Raw genomic sequence first — 20,614 nt, 5'->3', positions numbered from 1 at the left:
TTGACCTTCCAGAGTGCTTACATGACAAGTACTTGGAATGTTATTTTTTTTTTTTAAAAAAAAAAGAATTTTTAGAGACCTAGCTACCCAAGAGCTTTCTTGTAAGTGCTTAGGCAGGTTAATTTTTTTTAATTTATTTTTTCTTTTGAGACCTTCTGGAGTGCTTACTAATAAAGAACTCTGAAAGTTTAATGTTTGAAAAAATTTATTTATTTTTTCTCAAACATTCTAGAGTGCTTAGGAGAAAAGCGTTTTAGAACTTCTATAGTTTAAGCGCTTGTGTAGCTTTACTAGTTTCTTTTTCCATATGCTATAGTACTTTTCTCATATGTTACCTTTTTTGGAGCGCTTATTTTTATAAGTGCTCTAAAAGTTTCCACATCAATATTTCAAAACTTTTTTTTTTTCATAAGCACTCCAAAATGAGCCACTCACTTTGCATCAAGTGGTTGCCTACCACATGGTAAAAGAACAAAACATACAATACAATTCTATAACATCCACCATCTAGTCACAATACACTACTAAGTGCATCACAACAAGTAACAATAAATTTTGACACAAGCATGCTTGAAAATAATTAAAGTACAATATAATTCTCAAGGTTTTCAATACATACATGCACGATTGAAAAGTTTAAAGCAATCATAAAGCAATTCCAACATTAAACTTTCATATTTACACTACGATCATGGTTAAAGGATTAAAATTAAATATCTAACATTCCAAAGATGTACATGCATGTTGGACAGGTTTCAACATACAGTTTCAACACAAAATGCAAGTTCAAATCCAATAAAATCCATACCACCCCTCATTGGGTCTCATAACAATTTATAAAGATCAAATTACACAAAATATAGATTTCCTAGTATATAAAAGAATAAATTAGTATTTCCTTATTTCACGCTTACACAAATGCAACACTACTTGAAGGATTATGGGCCCAAAACCTCCAAGAATAGTTACGCAATTAATAATAAATAACATCAATTTAATTACAACTAATCAAAATTAACTCTAAATTAAATCCCCAAAATCAAAGCTTCAACTCTAGGGTTTGTTCATCCTCATTCTAACAAATCCCTATCAATTCATGATCCACTTGATCCATTAAGATCATCAATTATCCTTTCTGAATTTCCCCATCAATTAAATTCTAAACCCCATTAATATATTGAACCTCAAAACCATCCTAGAAAAATACATCTAAACCATAAAATCACAAAATAATCAATAGAAAATCTCTCAAATTTGAAGTCCAATTAAACCCTAGTTTCCTAATCTTCCAAATCCCCAAACTAGGGATCCAAGGGGCAGAACAAGTCTAGATCACTTAGCAAGTAGTTAAAAGCCTCAAAATCACTCCCAACCCTCCTAAAAGCCATGCCATAGCAGGGTAACCTTGAACTCCCTCTATTTTCCCTTCTTTTCTCATGTTTTATGTTATGATAGGATGCATTCTATTCGATGCTAGATAAAAGCAATTCTACCCCTTGTACTAAATTTGGATATGATCCATTCTGTCTGTTTCTGCATGCAAGTCTCAAATATGTGGCCGACTACCCCATTTCCTTTAATCTCAAATTTTTAGCCTCTCATTTCCGATTCCTCACCCATTCTGGCCTAATATTGATCTTAATACATTCTAGTTACACTTCTATATATTCTAAGTCCTCAAAATTTAGATCAATTTTAATTTGCATCATCATCAATTTTAGTTTGGTGAGCCACCTATTTAAGCCTATTTTTATAAGGGTTTGAGTTTCAAAAATAAAAATATTAAAACTTTAAGTTGTGAACTTGACCTTAATAGGCCCTAAAAAAGGGGCTTAGTCGATCCTTTTAGGCCCTTATTTTTTTTACCCCTAAAAAATAAAATATTTTTAATTTTTAAATTGAATTTAAAATTTAGAATATATATTTATACTTTAAAATTAGACTTTATATTATTTATTTTTAATTTTTAAATATTATAATTTGTATTTTAAAAAATAGTAAATATTATAATTGAAAATTTTAATTTTTTAAAATTTTAAAAATAATAAAAATAGGCTTACAAGCTCAATCATGAACCTTTTGAATAAGGGTTGGGTTTCAAAAAATTATCAATTTTGAAAAAATGGGCTTATGGGCTTGAGCCCTTAAGGGCCAAGCCCATATGAACCGTGTTCACCCATTTTTCAGCTTTAAAGTCAAGGATTTCATGGGATACATTATTATATAATGAACTATATATAATACATTAATATAATTTAGTCATATCTAGAAATAGTTTTATTGTCTAATTTAAATTTGTCCACAAAGGTTATTTGGCTGTAATGCCATCTTAACTTGAGTGAGTTAGCAATGCAATATCTATTCATATTATTAGCAAGCATATTTCAAATAATAGTGTATTTAACCTATATACTTCCTCCATTTAAAAAAGTAAGACATTTTTAATCAAATCTCATTCCTAATAAAGTAATTATCTACTTTCCAACTAATCCCACCTTTTCATATTTATCCTTATTAAATACCCTATAATAAATATAAAATCATTATCAATAGGGGCACCTTTGAAAAAAAAAGACAATAATTATATCTTAAAAGACTAAAAATGCCTTACATTTTTGAACATACAACTTTTTAAAAAATGACTTATATTTTTGAACGGAGGGAGTATACTTTAATAAAATATAGTCCCTGAACAATGTGAATACACTTTATTAGAATGTAAACTAATAGCTAGAGAAAATTATAATTATAATACAAGACATAGCACGTCTATTCCAAGGCGCGGATGCTTTGACAAAGCACAATTCTCATTTAGTGTAAATTATAATTTTAAAAAAAATATGAAATTAACTATTCATTTGTAAAATTTGATTGTAGATCCATGCAAATTTTTTAATATATTTAACATACTTACTAATATATAACAGGTGGATCTTAATATGTTAATAAAATTTATGACAAGAATTTATTATATAATAACTAATATAGACAAAATACATATGCCATGATTTAATTGAAAACAAATACATCAAATATACAAGACTGGGTATATATATAAGTTTTTTCTTTCATAGAATTATGATCTATAAACAGTGAGATTATCTGTATATTTTATAGTGCATACGTATTCGTACATCGATGTGGAGTTAGCTCCAAGGCAAGGTTTTTCAGAAGTGAGGCTGCTGTGCTATTGACTAGAGACCAAAAATTAAGGAGGCTGCTTGACTTGGACCAGAAAGAGGATACGTGTTGCGTTGTAAACTTGATCTTATGATTTATTGTTTCTGGAAGTATAAATTGAGAGATCAAGTGAAAATTCAAAGTGATGATTCAATGAATTTCAATGGAGTGATTTACGGAGAAGGGAAAAGTGTTTGCGTCCTTCGTACAGAACTTGCTTATGTTTGTGTATAAATAGAGGCTCTTAGAGCAGAGCAAGGTGTCACAAATAGAATTCGATCATTCATAACTTATTAATATTTGGCTTTTGTTTTTAGGCCATAGCCATGGATACATTTTTCTCCACGAGAAACATTGCCATATTTCTGCTTCTTGGTGTATTCTCCTCCATGGGGATCCAATTTACAGGTCTCTCTCTCCATCTCCTCTTTTCATGGAGATATTCTTTATTGTGTTGGCATTATATGTAACTATCAATAGACCCTATCGTTTTCAATGGATAAATGGAGAAATATTGTTCATTGTGTAACTATCTCTCTAGATCTCTTCCCTTCCTTTAATTGATTTAATGGAAGCTTTATTCCCCTAAGGATGAGCTTCTTTATTGATTTGCCTTATGTAACTTATCTGTCTATCCTATACCTAATATTGCTTTTCATGGTGTTATTATTATTTTTTTTTTTGAAAAAAATGATTTTCATGTATCAACGGACTTGGCTTGAGATCTCTTAAAAAAGATTTGTTAGTTTAATTTTCGACTATGTTGTTTTTCTCATAATCAAATAAAATGAACTGCGTGTGTTTAATAATCTATCTATTAAACGAAATCAAGTCTTAATTAATTCCATTTGATTATATAGTTGAAGTTATATATCCTTCATCACTTCGTTCCCTATTTGTTTTTTTCTTTAGAAAAAAAATTCTGAGTTGAGTTTTTCTAGAGTTTTAATAACTGAATTTTTTATATAATTATTAATATTAATTAGACATTGTTTAAGGTTATATATAAAACTTTCTACAAATTTTATGGTTAATGTCGATGTTGACTGATTGATTAATTCATGATATAGATAGTGAATGGGTGGTGCTTATCATTGATTTTCTCTCCAATAGTTCGGACTTGTAAAATGAAAAATGATTGCAATAATTTCTTTCTTTAGATAAGGATGTACAGTGAAGGTCAATTTAAGCTGTTTAACGTTTGTAGTCAAGGTCAACGGTTGACTAGGTGGTTCCGTATAGGTGCATTATCAGTCGTCACTTTTGAATTGAAGTTCTAAATTCTTCGACTTCGCTTTTTTTTTTTTTTTTAGTTCTAACAACTATATTCCTTTTTAAAAAAAATGGAAGTTATATGTCGATTATTCGGATAATAAATGTTATTTGAATATAAATTGAATAATTTTGAGATATAAATATTATTTCAAATAAATATACATAAAGTCTATATAATATATAAAAATTATACTATCTTAAACACGTAGTTAAGCTTTTTATTCAGATATAGCTTAACCAATATTATATTTGATGAATATAGGAATAGCCTACTTAACATTTAGTTGCTAAAATCACAATTATTTTTATGCAGGTGCGCAATCAATTGGGGTGTGTTATGGTTCAGATGGGAACAACCTGCCAAGCAAACAGGATGTGGTGAACTTATACAAATCCAATGGAATAGGCAGAATGCGTATATACAATCCTGATGAAGCCACCCTCCAGGCTCTAAGGGGTTCAAACATTGAAGTCATTCTTGGTGTTCCTAATGATAGCCTTCAATCTCTCACAAACGCTGGTGCTGCCACAGATTGGGTGAACAAGTATGTCAAACCCTACTCAGACGTGAAATTCAAGTACATCGCCGTCGGGAATGAAGTCCATCCTGGCGATGCCGGAGCATCCTCCGTCCTCCCGGCTATGCAGAACATTCAGAGCGCGATTTCTGCGGCAAACTTACAAGGCCAAATCAAAGTGTCCACAGCCATAGATAGCTCACTAATTCAAAACTCTTACCCTCCTAGTAATGGAGCTTTCACCGATAATGGCTATATAAACCCTATCATCACCTTCCTATCCAATAATGGAGCTCCACTTCTTGCTAACATATATCCTTATTTCTCATATACTGGCAACACACAAAGCATTACTCTTGACTATGCATTGTTCACTCAACAAGGAACAAACGATGCTGGGTATCAAAATTTGTTTGATGCTTTGCTGGATTCTATGTATGCTGCTTTAGAGAAAGTGGGAGCTTCAAGTGTAAACATTGTTGTGTCTGAAAGCGGGTGGCCTTCTGCTGGTGGAACTGGCGCAACTGTGGACAATGCAGGAACTTACTACAAGAATTTGATTAATCATGTCAAAGGTGGGACTCCAAAGAGGCCAAATGGTCCTATTGAGACGTATTTGTTTGCCATGTTTGATGAAAACTTGAAGCCAGGTGCAGAAACTGAGAGGCATTTTGGTCTTTTCAATCCTGACCAGTCACCCAAGTACCAACTTACTTTCAATTAAGACTTTCTTTTATATATGTAACTTAAATAAGGGTGTGCCATAATGAGCCTAGATATGTATGGGTGCACCCAATTGTGGCACCTTGTTGGTGTTTCTAATAAATAATGCTTTATGCTTTATGCTAGATGGAACAAAGAATAAAGGAACTTAAATTATCATGATGAATGTTGCTTCTATCATTTTTTTTTAATACATATTAGATTGCTTTTAAATTTTTTTAATAAATTGTCAACGGCTACTTGTTCAAGTGATAACGCCACCTTCTCACTTGAAAAATGCCATGTTTTTAAATTATTGACATATTTATGTGCGTACATGGCTATGTGTCTCCCTTACCCTTTACTCATTTCCTCCCACTCGTTCACTTGTTCTTTATTGTTCTTCACACCAAACCATTCATCCACCTTCATTTCTCCCTCATTTCTCACATAAATCGCCACAAAACACAAACCATTCTCCTTCTCTCCATCATTTTCACCCCTTTCCCACTACTCTTCCCAAGGTTTCAAGCTTTAATTCCTCACTTCAATGGTCACGAGTTTTGGCCAAGCTAAGAAGATGAAGAAGACTATGGAGATGGAGATGGAGATGAGAGGCTAGGCACTTTGGAGGAATGCTAGAGAAATGAAGATGAAGGATGAATCATGAGTTTCATGGCCAAGCTTTCCTAAATTCCTAACTCTTATCTTTTAACTTAATGATTAAATACTTTAATTGAGGATTTGATTATCATAGCTTTGCAATTCTGATTTGAATTTAATTTTTGTGTAAAGAGAATGTGCTTATGACTGATTTCGGCCACTTGAAGAATTTTGTAATTAATTGTATTTTTCTTTTAGTGAATGGCTTGCATTAATGTTACATAATCTTATGGGATTGTTGCTTGTCACCTGAGTAGCTTAATATAATTTTGTGGTTGCTCATATTTCTTGTTTGGCCATGGCACATGAGGATGAGGTAATTGTCACACTTAACTAATACTTGCACCAACTAGTAAAATGAACTAAAAACTTTAATCTAAGACTTAGAAAATTAAGCTAGTTAGGATAATTGACTTAGGATAATTTTTTAGAGGATAGGGAGCACTTAGTTAGCTTAAATCATCAAGGAGATAAGGGTTCTAATATCAACTAATATCTAAAGTTCCAACTCTTTGACAGGGAATTTCCAACTCACTCATTTTAGTCTAGAGTTAGTTATTTGCACAATAGGTAATTAAGAAATCAACTTCAAACTTTTAGGTGACTTATTTCATTAGTTAATCTCATAGTTAAAGTTTAGCTACTCTTAAGGACATGACCTGGGTTAATCCCTTGCTATATTATGGTTAATTCTAGTACTATTTTGATTAGATATGTGATAGCCAAGTCAAAATTTCATGCTAGCTACTCTTAAGGACATGACCTGGGTTGATCCCTTGCTATATTATGGTTAATTCTAGTACTATTTTGATTAGATGTGCGATAGCCAAGTCAAAATTTCATGTTATCGCTGGGGAGTGTGCCAAGTTTGATTTCAAGGTTGATTTAGTGCTTATTTGCATTTTTGAACTTTTATTGGTTGCTAAATTTTTTTTAAAATTTTTTAAAATAAAAAAAATTGTGTTTTCAATTTTTAGTGTTTTTATTGTGTTTGTTTTAATTCTAGATTTGAATTTTGTATGTTTAAATTATTTTCTTTGCATTTTTAGTCTTGTTTTAGGTTCTGTGGTTTTTGTAGCTTTGTGTCAAAATTTTGAAAAAGAAAATAAAAAGGGAAGTTGTATTCTAGGTTGTCAAGAGGAGAGCTAGACATCAAGAGAGCAAATTCTTGCATTGTCTTTGTTTGCAACATCTCTGCCCTAAATTCAAAAAATCACTGGGAAAACGACACTGGGGGAACTTTTACTTGGGAGTTCATTTGTTTGAAATCGATGCTCCTTAGCTCTCATTATGTCAATTTTGGACGTGAGAACTTCTTTGTGCACTTTTTACAAGCCAACAAAGTCCAAGAAGTCTTAACAAAGGATTCCAGAACCATGAGGAAATATTAAGTGAGCATATCTCTCACTCTATGTGTTTGAATTGCCTGATCCTAGTCTCGAATTATTCCTTATTGTATTAGCTCTTTTTCTTATATTGGTCCTTTTCATTAATGTTGTCGTTAACCTGTTTGAAAGAGTATTAGAACCTTGCAAGGTCATCTAGAAGAAATTCTGATTTTCCAGAGCCGTTAACCAACATGTGTGATGTTCTGGGAATGCCTAACAATGAGTTTTGAAGTGAGATTTTTATAGACATATCCTCTATATCTTGGATGCATTACATAAAGTTTTTAGAAGATTTGGACATAGGGACTCTCTCATTCATAGTTTCCAAGCTCACTGACTCTAGGAAGCTAGCTACAGGATTTCTAGAAATTTGGACAACATTTCGAATGAGCATTTTTAACATTCTACTTATTTAATTTATGTGATTTTTGTTTGTGTGAATTTTTTTTCATCTTTGTAGGTGTTGAATTGAATTTTAATTGCGTTTATTCTTGCTAAAATTCTTGGACAGCTTTGAAAAATTGGAATTCTTTTTTCCAATTTTAGCGTGTTTGGTGTGCTTTTATCTTCACTTGTTTGCATTTTAGTATTGCTTGTATGTTGTTCTTGATTGTCTTGAGCTTAATTTTTGCATGACTTGTAGGAAATATAACTCTTTTGTTGAATTAGATCCAGAAATTGAAAAGACATTTTAGAGATTGAAAAAACAGACAACCCATACTTGATTCACATCTGGTTAGTGATTCAATAATGGAAGGCAGAATAGGTCGTGAGCATGTCCATGTACATGATGAAGACCATAGGAATGAGCATGAACCCAGAGAAGAGAGGTGCATTAGGCAATTAACTCAACCTATTTGGCATCATAACCCTTATGACTTATATTCCTCCACCTTGCTCAACATTTGCTTCCTAAGCTAATTTTCAAGCTTAATTGGTGATCAAGGTGGTTGTCTACAATTCATAACAATCAACATCAATTATTAACACCACGTCACTTATTTCCAACTATCTAAATAAGATCCAATCAACCCAAAATGTCACAACTCCTATATTTTTCTTAACCAAGGTGTATATTATCTTCCATTATCTTCATCTAACTACCATTAGCTTAAATAACACCAATCTATCACTTCCAACACTCAAATCTTCACTTTTTGCACCTAGGGTTCATTCAAACTTGAAAACCCATGCACATAGCTTTATAAACATCAAATCTAGGCGTACAAAGCTTTAACAACTCTCATTAGTTCCATTTCCTTAAATTAAAAAATCATCATACCCCACTATAAACTCTAGCTTCAAAAAAGTGTAGAAGAGGAGAGGATTACCTTAATGATTTAAAGTCCAAAACTCTCTTGAACTTGAGCTTGAACTTTGCCTTAGTAGAGAGAATTTAGCTCCATTCGCTTTCTCCTCACTTTCCTTCTTTTCTTTTGTTGTGAGTTTGCCCAAATTAAATTATGATTTTGTTCCATCCCTATGATAGATGGTACAGAGAGGCCAAGCCCAATTTTATTTCTCTATTTGGTCCAGGAGGCCTAAATCATTTCTTAGCCCAATCTATAACCATCCTCAAATCAATTTACAAATCAATTTACCTATTTACTCTTCATTCACTTATTTAATTTGAAACTTAAAATTCAAGATGTTACACTTTGGATTGTTTAACGGGAGAGGGGGTGTTAGGGCTAAATGATCAACAAGTGGAGATTTAGAGAAGTGGAGCTAGGGTTTTGGGTGTGGAACCCAATTCCATAAAATTTGATGAAACTCAATTTCCAAGAAGTCTCTTCATGTATACCAAACACACAAATTTTTAGGTTTCAGTTCCCCTTCCCTCCCTCCAATTTGTATATAAATTTTAGGTTATGATGCAAATCTACCCCTAAAGTATTATGCGAGGGGTGTCTGGCATCCTCAACTAAGGAGAAAGGTAATGATGTTCCCCTCCAAGTTTCTAGCACAATGCAATGTTGCCTAATTTTGACAAACCCAAAACATTGACCATTTGTTTGATTGTGTAATGCTTATAAAGGGATGATTGAATCTCTCTTATACTTGACAACAAGTCGTCCATACATACCCTTCAGTGTGGGTCTCTATGCAAGGTCTTAATCAACTATAAAGGAATGTCATATGATAGCCATGAAGAGAATTTTCGATATCTCAAAGATACAGACACATTAGGACTTTGGTATTTTAAAAGAGGAAGTGAGTTCTTGATTAGGTACTGTAATATCCTGAATTTCTTAATCCTGAGTTTAGAGGTTAATGGAAGGTGAAGTGAAAGTTAGTATGAGATTAGAGATTTGGATGATAAATTGATATTTTGACTTGTTTGTGTGTTGTGTGAGCAGATACGAGCGATAGGAGTGCGTTTCGAGTCTAAGTAAGTGCGTGCGGTGAGAATAAATCTTACTGTATCATGCGCCATGGCTTGTGCTACGTGTGCCATGGCACATGGATCAGAAATTACCTTCATAAGTCATGAAATTTCAGAAATTTCAGAGGAGTAAAATTGAGAAACACACAAGATAGAGAGAGGTGAAGGGCTGAAAAGCTAAGTCAAGCCATTTTAGAGTGGTAGAAGGTGAGTTGGATCGATAACTTGTCAGGTAAGCTATGTATAACTCTTACCGTCCATTCTACACAAATCTCTCCATAAATAGGTTATAAGAAAATTGAATTGAGGGAATTTGAGAAGTTTGATTCTTGCCCAATAGAAATAAAAAGGTTCTTGAAAGTTAAATTAGAGGTGTGTGACTAGTTTAAAGCTAAATGGTAGAGTTTTGAATCTGTAGGCTCAATTTTAGCCCTTAGAGAGAGAAAGTTAGGGTAAAAATTTGATTTGAGTGAAATAAGATCAGTTGAGGTAATGTAAAGTAGTAATTAGGTAGTCATGGACTTAGAATGGATAAATGAAAAAGAGTCTACGGATGAAAATAGCCCAAAGTAGTAAAAATAAGTTTTTGGTTAAAATAAACCAAATGACTAAAATGTGTCAAATGTGTTCAGATTGATATATTAGACGCGTGAGTAGTGGAAGAAAGCTTGATAGTTGAAATCCACATGTAACCTTTCTAGTGACAGAAGGGTTGAAGTAATTGAATAACTTCCTTTGTTTGACTGTTTATTGTAACTGTATATTAGTATGTTGTGTAGTGTATGAAATAGTTTTAAACTAAGTATGTTTTATAGCATTGAGTGATTGTTGAGTGTGAAATGGTAAAAGGGAATCTTAAATGGTTCGGGAAAGGATGATTTTAGGGGTGGGAGTTCACCTGAGTGTAGGAGATGATAAAGACCATATAACAAGGTTTTCTTAGTACCTGATAGGGTGTGGTGTTGAAAACAGTTCTCCTTAGTGCCTGGAAAGGTGTGGTGTTGGAGAATATCTCCTAAGTGCCTATTGAGATACGGTGTTAAAGATGAGAGACTTCTTAGTATATTTGTGATATAGTGTTGGAGTCAATGACACCTCATTGTGTGTATTGGAGGAAACCATAGTCTGTATTGTGCATTAGAACATCTTTGGCAGGGTGATTCTATCACTATAGGTGAGCTCAAAGCTAATGAAAGTGTACATTAGTCTAAAGTGAGCTTATGGTTTTGTGTTGGGGTGATTTGAAAATTAGGTTAGTAGAAATCGTGCTAGCATGTTATGTGATATGAGATATGTGGAGATAATATGGAATCCTATGTGATTGAGGAAAAGTTGAGAAATGATATGAGATATGTGATATAAATGCTATTTATGAGGTTTTAATAATATACTATGTTTACTTCCATATTGTTGCATGTGATAGTCAATAGGAGTGAGTTATTCTATTACTGAGATTTTTATCTCACCCCCATGGTTACATTTTTACAAGACCGGGAAGTGATCAGGGCAAGGGAAGAAAGTCTGGTCCAGTTTGAGTTGTGAAGCCGTGCACTCTAAGTTTGTGTAATGAACTAAACTGAGATTGTATATGTATAAATGAGTTCCCATAGAATTGAATGCATGAATTAAATGAAGATTTTGTAAAATCTGGCCCGATTTGTGTGTGTGTGTATGTTGAAATGAATCAGGGGGCTATGATTGAATATGTTTGTGTTGAAATGGTTATTTGTATTGGTGAATCTTAAGCTAAAAAATAAATTATAATGAAATGAGTAACTTGAGGGCTAAGATTATATTGTGAATATGAATATGTTTGAATGTGTTAAGAAATAGCCAAGTGGGCTAAGTTATGCCAAGAAGTGACAAAGTGTGTAAAGTTAGTGATTGTGAAAATTGGCTTTAGAAGGGTTAAATTTTGATATATGAATATGATTGTGATTAATTGTGATAAATCAGGTATATTAGATCTTTTTGGACTTGGTTCAAGACCTAGTGTGTTCTAATGAGAAAAAGGGATTGATTTGAGCGCTTGGGTGCGTAATTTTTTTTAAAAAAGTACCTTTTTGTACCCAGTCATCTAAATTTTAATCGGACTATTAAGTTGTATCCAAACCTATCTTATTAGTTAGTATACGAACTAAGTTTTATGTGCGCACTTAAATCACTTCAATCGGATATCGTATGTGAAAATGGCACACGCCAAAAATTTATCATTTTTACTGTTAAAATGATAGCAAAAATTCGGACAGGCGCGCTGCAGCGCATGATGACTCATGCTGTGGCGCATGGCACAAAAAAGGTGAGCGTGTGGCTCTGTGCCACATGTCGCAGTGCACAGACTGCATGCCGTGGTGTACGAACCATTTCTCAATTTTATTTTGTGATGAAATGCATGCTATTGGGATAAGAATGCTGGTAGGTTATGTCCACTATGTATTAGAGGAGTGTATGATTTACTTTCGTTATATTTTTCTCTAATTATATTTTGAATTGAATAATTTTGCAAAATAAGTCTTCATTCGAAACTTTTGAAATAGAATTTGATTATTATGATTGATGTGAGGCAATAGTAACACCCTAATCTTCTCATATATTGAGTAGATAAGGGCAGGTTACAGGTCCTTTGATGTGGGTTTTGGAGGATGCAAGACAAAGAAAAAGAGAACAAGTGGGATCTGTCACTTTTTCAGTGGCTCACTTATCTCTTGGCCAAGCAAGAAGCAAATTACTGTCTCCTTATCTTTATTGGAGTTAGAGTATATTGCTGTGGGGCTTTATTGTTCACAAATCTTATAGATGAAGCAACAACTTGATGACTTTAAGATAAAACTCAAGGAAATCCCAATCAAGTGTGACAATATGATTACAAAGCATATTAACATTAGCATCACTTTATTAAAGATCATATTCAGAAGAAATATATGGTTTTGGAATTCATCCCTACAGATTTTCAGCTCGCGAACATATTTACAAAAGATTTTTTTTAACAAAAACTCACAATGCAAAAAATTAAAGAAAAATTATAAAGCACATTTTCATTTTTAAAAACAATAAAATCAAATAAAAATAACAAAGAAGTTTGTCTTTCCCGTAATGGTGCCAAAAACTTGGTCGACTCTCGCAAGTGCACGAGATTGATATAGTAATAATTGCTAAAGTATTCTAGGAGTCAAACCTAAAGGAAGACAGTGATTTTTATAATTTAAGAAAACAAAAAAGAATTTTTGAAAAGGATTTAATAAGTAATTAAATAATTCAAATAAATAAGAAAAGTGATGAAAATGATGAACCAACCAATTAAAAAAGCATCGAGGATCAGGATTCACATCTTGAGATAGATTACTCTAATTTAGTTATTTATCTTCCCTTATTTACAAAAACAACTATTTTTAAGGTGTCCCCATTACTTTTTAGTAGATTAGGATGTCTATCAAAGGTTAAATTAACTCTTGCTAATCCTATTAAGACCTTAAAATAAATCGTGAAGCTATGATTTAAGCCATCACAAACTCTTAAATTATTCCTAATTTAATTATCTGCATTTATTTCTCTAGATCTAAGTAAGTTCTTTACTTTCTAATTTATCAAACTACCCATAAACAATCTATATAGTAGCTATCTATATAAAAAGGAAGTAATTTGAGAGAGATAAATATAAAAGCAAACAAATAAATTTAATAGACAAAATCTATTGTTCAACAAGAAAATAATTTAAGTAAATAAAAGAGCAAAACCATCTCATACTCCCTACCCTAACTGGGAGTTTAGAAGGAACTCATAAAGTTATTGCACAATATCTAAATAAAAGGCATAAGGAGAATTTAGAGAAGAAGATAAGAGATAAAATCCCCTACTCAGAAGAACTCCTTCTAATTTCATAATATACCTCCTAACTTTTAGATCTGAGATTAGAGATGTTAAAAAGCTTTTGGGAAGTTTATTTATAATAAATTCAACCTCGTAGACTTAGAATTCATCTAGATCACGCCTTATCTTATTAGATGTGTTGATATCTAATTAAAATAATTTAAAATATTAATTTTTGCCAATTTTTCTTACAGTTAGGCTTGGTTTTGCCATGTCCGCACACGTTTGGAAATTTCATCCACAAGCGGATGAAATTTACAGTTTCATCCACGAGTAGATGAACATAAGACATTCAAAATTTCATCTGTGAGCAAACAGAGCCTTGCTAAGCTTGTCCACGACCACATGAACTTTTTTTGGCCTGATTCCTTGGCCTTTGACTCTGGTTCACATTTAAAGGTCTTTTTCATGCTATTTTGTCCCTTTTTCTTGAAAATACACTAAAATCTCTAGGTGATATATTTTATTTGATTTTATCTTAAAATTCACGCATTAAATAGTCAATATAAAAGCATAAATAATATATAAATATACATAAAATACCTACTTATCAAGATCCATATGACTCAGTTAGTCTAAGCTTTTCAATCATGAGGGGTGACATGACCAAGGCCTCACACTTAGTCTCAAACCATGAATTCTCCATCTCAAACATAAAGGTGTCACAAAACCCTATTACCAATTTCACTAGTTAGAGTTTAAGGGCAAGCCCTATTACTACCTTCACTAGGTAGGGTTTAAAGGTAAAGTAACAAACCAAACACCAAGGCCTCATGGTGTTGGTGAGATCCACACAAATTAAATCTTTACTTATAACATTCTTATTTTCTAATCATATAATTAGTTGTTGATTAGGGGTGAATTAGTTATTAGTAAATTATTAGAAATTTGGATGGTCATATGATGATTTGAGCCTTTGTGGTGTTAAGTGGATAGATACAGGTAGAAGAATCGCGTTTCGGGATGAAGTGTGTGCACACAGTGAGAATTCTCCTTACTACACCATGCATCGTGGCACATGGAGTAAAAAAAATTACTTCAAAAGTCATAAATCAGCATTTGAGTTCAAAGAGGAAAGAGAGAAAATCATGAAAGGGAAGAGAGGAAAAGAAGGAATCAGCTAGGGAAAGTGTTTTTGGGAGCTTAGAAAACATTTCCAACTAGTAATTTGTTGGGTAAGCTTCGTACAACCTTTATCTCCAATTCTACTATAATTTCTTAGTATGAGTTATAGAGAAATTGAATCGAAAAAATTTAAGAGGTTAGTTTTTTACACTATAGTAATAAAAAGGTTATTAGAAGTTAAATTAAAGCTTTGTGATTAATTTGGAGTTAAATGATGAAACTTTGAAATTAGGCTTAAATTTGGCCCTAAATCAAAGAGAAATTGAGGTAGAAATGGAGTAAAAGTAAAATAGAATCCTTAGAAGTGATAGAAAGTAGTGATTGAGGGATAATGAACTTAGAATGAATAGATGAAAAGAAATGGATGGCTAGTTATAGCCCTAATTGATAATTAAGTGTTTTTGGTCAATTAGATCAATTGACTAATGGTGCCAATCGTGTGTAGATTGGCTTATCTCATGTGTAAAGTGAGAAGAGAAGTTGGTGGAGAGGGGTTAGCGGTTGTAAGAGTCCACAGGTAACCTTTCTTGTGACAGAAAGGTTAAGATAACCGAATAACTTTCTCTATTTGGGAGTATGAGTATTACTGCATGAAACGATTTTAGAATAAGCATGTTTGCCAACTAAACATTTGTTGTATGACATTGACTTTTATGAAACTGAGTTTATGAATTTGTACACTTTGCGATTATATATATATATATGTATGGTTGTATATAGTATGGAAATGTGGTTAAACGAAAGCATAATCTTAGGGGTGGGAATTCACCCATAAGGAGAAGTAGTGAAAGACCATATAGCATATTTTTCTTAGTGCCTGACGGAGTGCGATATTGGAGAATTGTATCTCCTTAGTGCCTATTGAGGTGCAGTGTTCGAAATTATCTTCTTAATGCCTATCAAGGTGCGGTGTTGGAGATTTACGCCCCTTAGCATCTATGATGTAGTGTTGGAGCCAATAACACCCTATTGTTTGAATTGGGGAAGACTATGGTCCAAAAGTAAAATAGAACACTTTTGGCCAAATGATTCTACCATCGAAAGGCAAACCTTTCGAGTCAGGATGATTTGGAGGTTTGAATAGTAGTGATTATACTATATGCTATACTAGTGGTGAATTGAGAAATGATTTGTGAGTGGTAAAAGTGGTGATTGATTAAATTGATATAGTAATTTGAAATAAAACCTTTATTATATGTTATGTTTAAATGTATATTATGCAATACTTGCTTATGGTTGCAAGTAATAGTCAATAGTAGAGAGCTATTCTGTTACTGAGATTTTTATCTCATCTCGTGGTTACATTTTTGCAGGTCATAATGGTGAGCAGGGTAAGGGAAAAGAGTCTAGACCGACATAGTGTGTCGTTGTTGTGAAATCTTTAAATTTTGTGTAATGAACACTACTCGGGTGTATATTATGTACATAAGTTGCCATAGAACTTACATACATGTTTTGAATGGTTATGAGTAGTAAATTATAGTGATTGTGTAAATTTTAGCCCTTATGTAAAAATATGTTGTGAAATGAGAAACAGGGGCTAAAATTTAATTGAGAATGCGTTGTGAATGTGGAAATATATAAGTTTGTGGTGAAATTGTGGTAATTATGGCCTATAGTGCATTATTGCATTTGTGGAGAAAAATTTATGATTGTGGAAATGGGCTGTTAAATGGCCAAATTTTGATCTTTGTGTATGCATGATATAAAGTGTGGTCAATCTAGTGCATAAGATCCTTTTGGACTTAATTTAAGGTTTAGAATGGTCTAATGAGACTGAGATGACTTAAGCCCTTGGCTGCGTCTATTCCTTTGAAAAAGTGACTTTTTGCATCTGGGTATTCAAATTTTAATCGGACCGTTAAATCGTATCCAAACCTATTTTATTAGTTAGCTTATAAAATAAGTTTTGTGTGGGCGCTTGAATCGCTTCGATCAGATGTCGCATGTGAAAACAGTGCAGCTAGAAGTTCATTCTATGAACTGCCATATGACAGCTGCAGAAACTGTGGAGGGGAACGAGCTTCTGTAGAGTTTGTGCTCGAACCACTTTACAATATATGATTGGAGAACATAAAAAGAGTGTGGAGATAACTCTTGCAGAACTTGGAGTTACTCTAAGCAATGCAGCCTATAGATTAAATGTCAGACCTTTGTCGAGGATTGCCTTTCAGTTTTGGTCCAGCGTTTGGTTTTACTGATATGCTTGTTCGACATATACCTTCACCAAAAGAGGCTGCAATTGCGAAGGTTGATCATACATATACTGGCCAAAAGACTCTACCATTTATAGAGCCATGATACAGTGTGATACTTTTGGGCCACTAATGGTTGACGTGACCACACTGTATCCAAAGTCTGATTGTAGTGTATTTGATGCCTTTGGTAGAGTTTATAGTGGCAAGATACAGACAGGCCAGAATGTACGTGTTCTGGGAGAAGTCTATTCACCAGATGATGAGGAGGATATGACTGTTAAAGAAGTAACAAAATTATGACTGTATCAGGCTCGAGATAGGATGCCAATAGCTGAGGCTTCTCCTGGTTCCTGGGTTCTCATTGAAGGTGTGGATGCTTCGATCATGAAAACTGCCACTCTTTGTAACATGGATTATGATAAAGATGTGTATATATTCAGACAACTTCAGTTCAATACTTTCAGTGGTGAAAACAGCTACTGAGCCATTAAATCCAAGTAAATTGCCAAAAATGGTGGTGGGCCTCAGAAAAATCAGCAAGAGTTATCCCTTAGCAGTTACTAAAGTTGAGGAGTCTGGAGAACACATTGTGTTAGGGACTGGTGAGCTCTACTTGGATTCAATTATGAAGGACCTGAGAGAGCTCTATTCTGAAGTAGAAGTCAAGGTCATCTGTTATTCTGTTTAATGTTTACCCATTTTCAATTTCCCTATCATTCTCTATATTGGCTAAAGACTTGATTTTTAGATCTATTCTTTTTGTTGAAGTTTGTTCTTGGCTTGACTATTTAGGTTGCTGATCCTGTTGTCTCATTCTGTGAAACTGTTGTTGAATCTTCATCAATGAAATGCTTTGCTGAAACTCCCAACAAGAAGAATAAAATAACTACGGTAGGCAGCTACATGATTTTGACGTTGGTTTTCATCAAGAATACTGTATTGACTAGACTTTGCTCAAGCTAACTTCATTCAGTTTTTAGATTGCAGAGCCCTTGGAAAGAGGTCTTGCTGAGGACATAGAGAATGGAGTTGTTAGTACTGACTGGAACAGAAAGAAACTAGGTGAATTTTTTCGGACAAAGTATGACTGGGATCTCCTTGCTGCATGGTCAATCTGGGCATTCGGCCCTGACAAGCAGGTAAAATTTCCGTTTGTCTGTCTGTCATTGTGGTTGCCTTGTCTATGTGCTGCATACTTGTGTATTTTTGGGGCACGTGCATGTGGATACATATAGGTACAAGGATAAATGCTTTGTACAGATAATGTAGGGTTGCATTTCTTACTTATCTTTTACTTCTGATCCCTGTTTTCTGTTTTGGTTATATTTGTTACTGTAATATTAGATGTAATTTTATTTTATATCCCTGAACTTTTGTGGTAACATGTGTGAATATCATCTAGGGTCCGAATATCCTCTTAGATGGCACACTTCCTTCTGAAGTTGACGAGAACCTACTAAATGCTGTGAAGGATTCCATTGTTCAGGGGTATGCAAAACGGTGTGATATTTTGCTATTCATTGATCAATTAGTTGCACAATGATTTATGTTATTTCTTTTACAGATTTCAATGGGGTGCACGAAAGGGACATTTGTGTGACAAGCCCATCAGAAATGTCAAGTTTAAGATAGTTGATGCAAGAATTGCCCCTGAACCACTCCATTGCGGATCTGGATAGATTATTCCAACAGCAAGGCGAGTGGCCTATTCATCTTTCCTTATGGCCACACCCAGGCTTATGGAACCTGCATATTATGTGGGGGTAAATGCTTGTTATTTTGGTTGAACTATTATGAAGGTTGCAAGAAACGTGATTGTTAAGGCTCAACTTAGATTCTTGGCACAGGATTTAGGGCATAGGATTTAGGAACAGATGACTGGACCCCCATGCCTTTGGCCCTTGGGGGCTTGGGGCTCATCTCTTTGATTTTAATATTTGTCTGGTTCAACTTTTCTGCCCTCTAAGCCTAAAAGTATGGTCATAATTGTATGAGACACGCTGAGTAAAGTACAACAAGAATAATATTACTTTATAGAAGGAAATACAACAATTTCTGTGCTTGTCACTGATTAATAATTGTTCTGGAGGACAATGAGAATTGAGATATGACTCGATATATGGGAAGTTGAAACTTGTATGATGGCATGTTAAAGTTATTCTTCTACCTGTTTCTTCAGATCTAAACCCCGATAGACTGTGTTTCTGCAATCTACACTGTGCTATCCCGAACACGTGGACATGTTATATATAGCTGATGTACCTCAACCAGGCACCCCGGCTTATATTGTCAAAGTTGGTGGGAATTTTTGGGTTAGATCTGTTGGCATAGAAGTTGCTTATTTATAATTACCATGAGACTTTGGATGTGGGGAATTTTGCATTTGTCATTTGAAACCTCGATTGTTGACTTTTTCTCACCTTTTATCTCAGGCATTTTTGCCCGTCATAGAGTCTTTTGGATTGAGACAGATTTTAGATACCACACACAAGGTTAAGCATTTTGCCTCTCAGGTTTTGATCACTGGGCTTTTGTTCCCTGGACAAGAGCATTCCTCTTGAAGCAGCACCAATCCAGCATCTTGCGCACGAGTTTATGGTGAAAACAAGGCGTAGAAAGGTATAGTGCTCTTCTTATTTGCATCATTCACTGGTAATTTCTGAATATTATTGGTTGCATTATAGTTATCTTTCCTTTTTATGAACTGCATTTATCTTCCTAAAGGATTCTGCTTCTAGAATCTATATATTGTATGCTCTGTTATTCTTTACTTTTCTCATGATCCTCGTCTTGAAGGGAATAATTAAATCCATATATGCCATTTTGTGCTTCTGTAAAGCGATGCAGGATTATATATTTATATGATGTACAAAATTTGAGGGAATGTTGTGAATTATTCAAATGTGAAATGCTATTGGAGAAGGAACATCTATTAACATGTATTATTGGTGCCTTCAAATCTGTCGGAGAATGAGTGAGAATGTTAGCATCAGCAAATTCTTTGATGAGGCTATGATGGTGGAACTGGCACAACAGGCCGCAGATCTTCATCAACAGATGATATGATTCTACCAAAGTTCGAAGTTCTTTGTAGCATCTGATTTTTTTTCCCTTTCCTTTTTTTTTTAAAAATGAATTTGACATAGCGTTATAATGTCCCGTAGGCAAGCTCATATGCCACTGAAGTGTCCATATTTATCTCCTTCCCACCTGGAAAAATGGCAAGGTGAAGCCTTTTTGTGTCTTGAACCCTTGAACGATAGAGCGGGTGGTGAGGATGTTGTAATATTCTGTTGTTCCTGTGAAATAGTC

General features: G+C 33.7%; 1 protein-coding gene and 1 pseudogene across 1 annotated transcript; both read left to right on the top strand.

Moving 5' to 3' along the window:
- Positions 1–3,429: 3,429 nt before the first annotated feature.
- LOC129317739 (glucan endo-1,3-beta-glucosidase-like) lies at positions 3,430–5,858 on the top strand. The gene is made up of 2 exons (XM_054962105.1): positions 3,430–3,588; positions 4,769–5,858. The coding sequence occupies exons 1-2, from the start codon at positions 3,507–3,509 to the stop codon at positions 5,695–5,697; spliced, it is 1,011 nt and encodes a 336-aa protein (XP_054818080.1). The 5' UTR covers positions 3,430–3,506; the 3' UTR covers positions 5,698–5,858.
- Positions 5,859–8,476: 2,618 nt separating this feature from the next.
- Positions 8,477–20,452, top strand: LOC129317558 (110 kDa U5 small nuclear ribonucleoprotein component CLO-like; annotated as a pseudogene).
- Positions 20,453–20,614: the final 162 nt, after the last annotated feature.

This window comes from Prosopis cineraria, unplaced genomic scaffold, assembly GCF_029017545.1.
Source record: "Prosopis cineraria cultivar Desert tree isolate PC_DT_omini unplaced genomic scaffold, ASM2901754v1 PC8, whole genome shotgun sequence".
In the NCBI taxonomy this organism is placed as follows: Eukaryota; Viridiplantae; Streptophyta; class Magnoliopsida; order Fabales; family Fabaceae; genus Prosopis; species Prosopis cineraria.
Note: the sequence above shows the minus strand (reverse complement) of the source record. Positions and strands in the feature narration are given on the sequence as shown.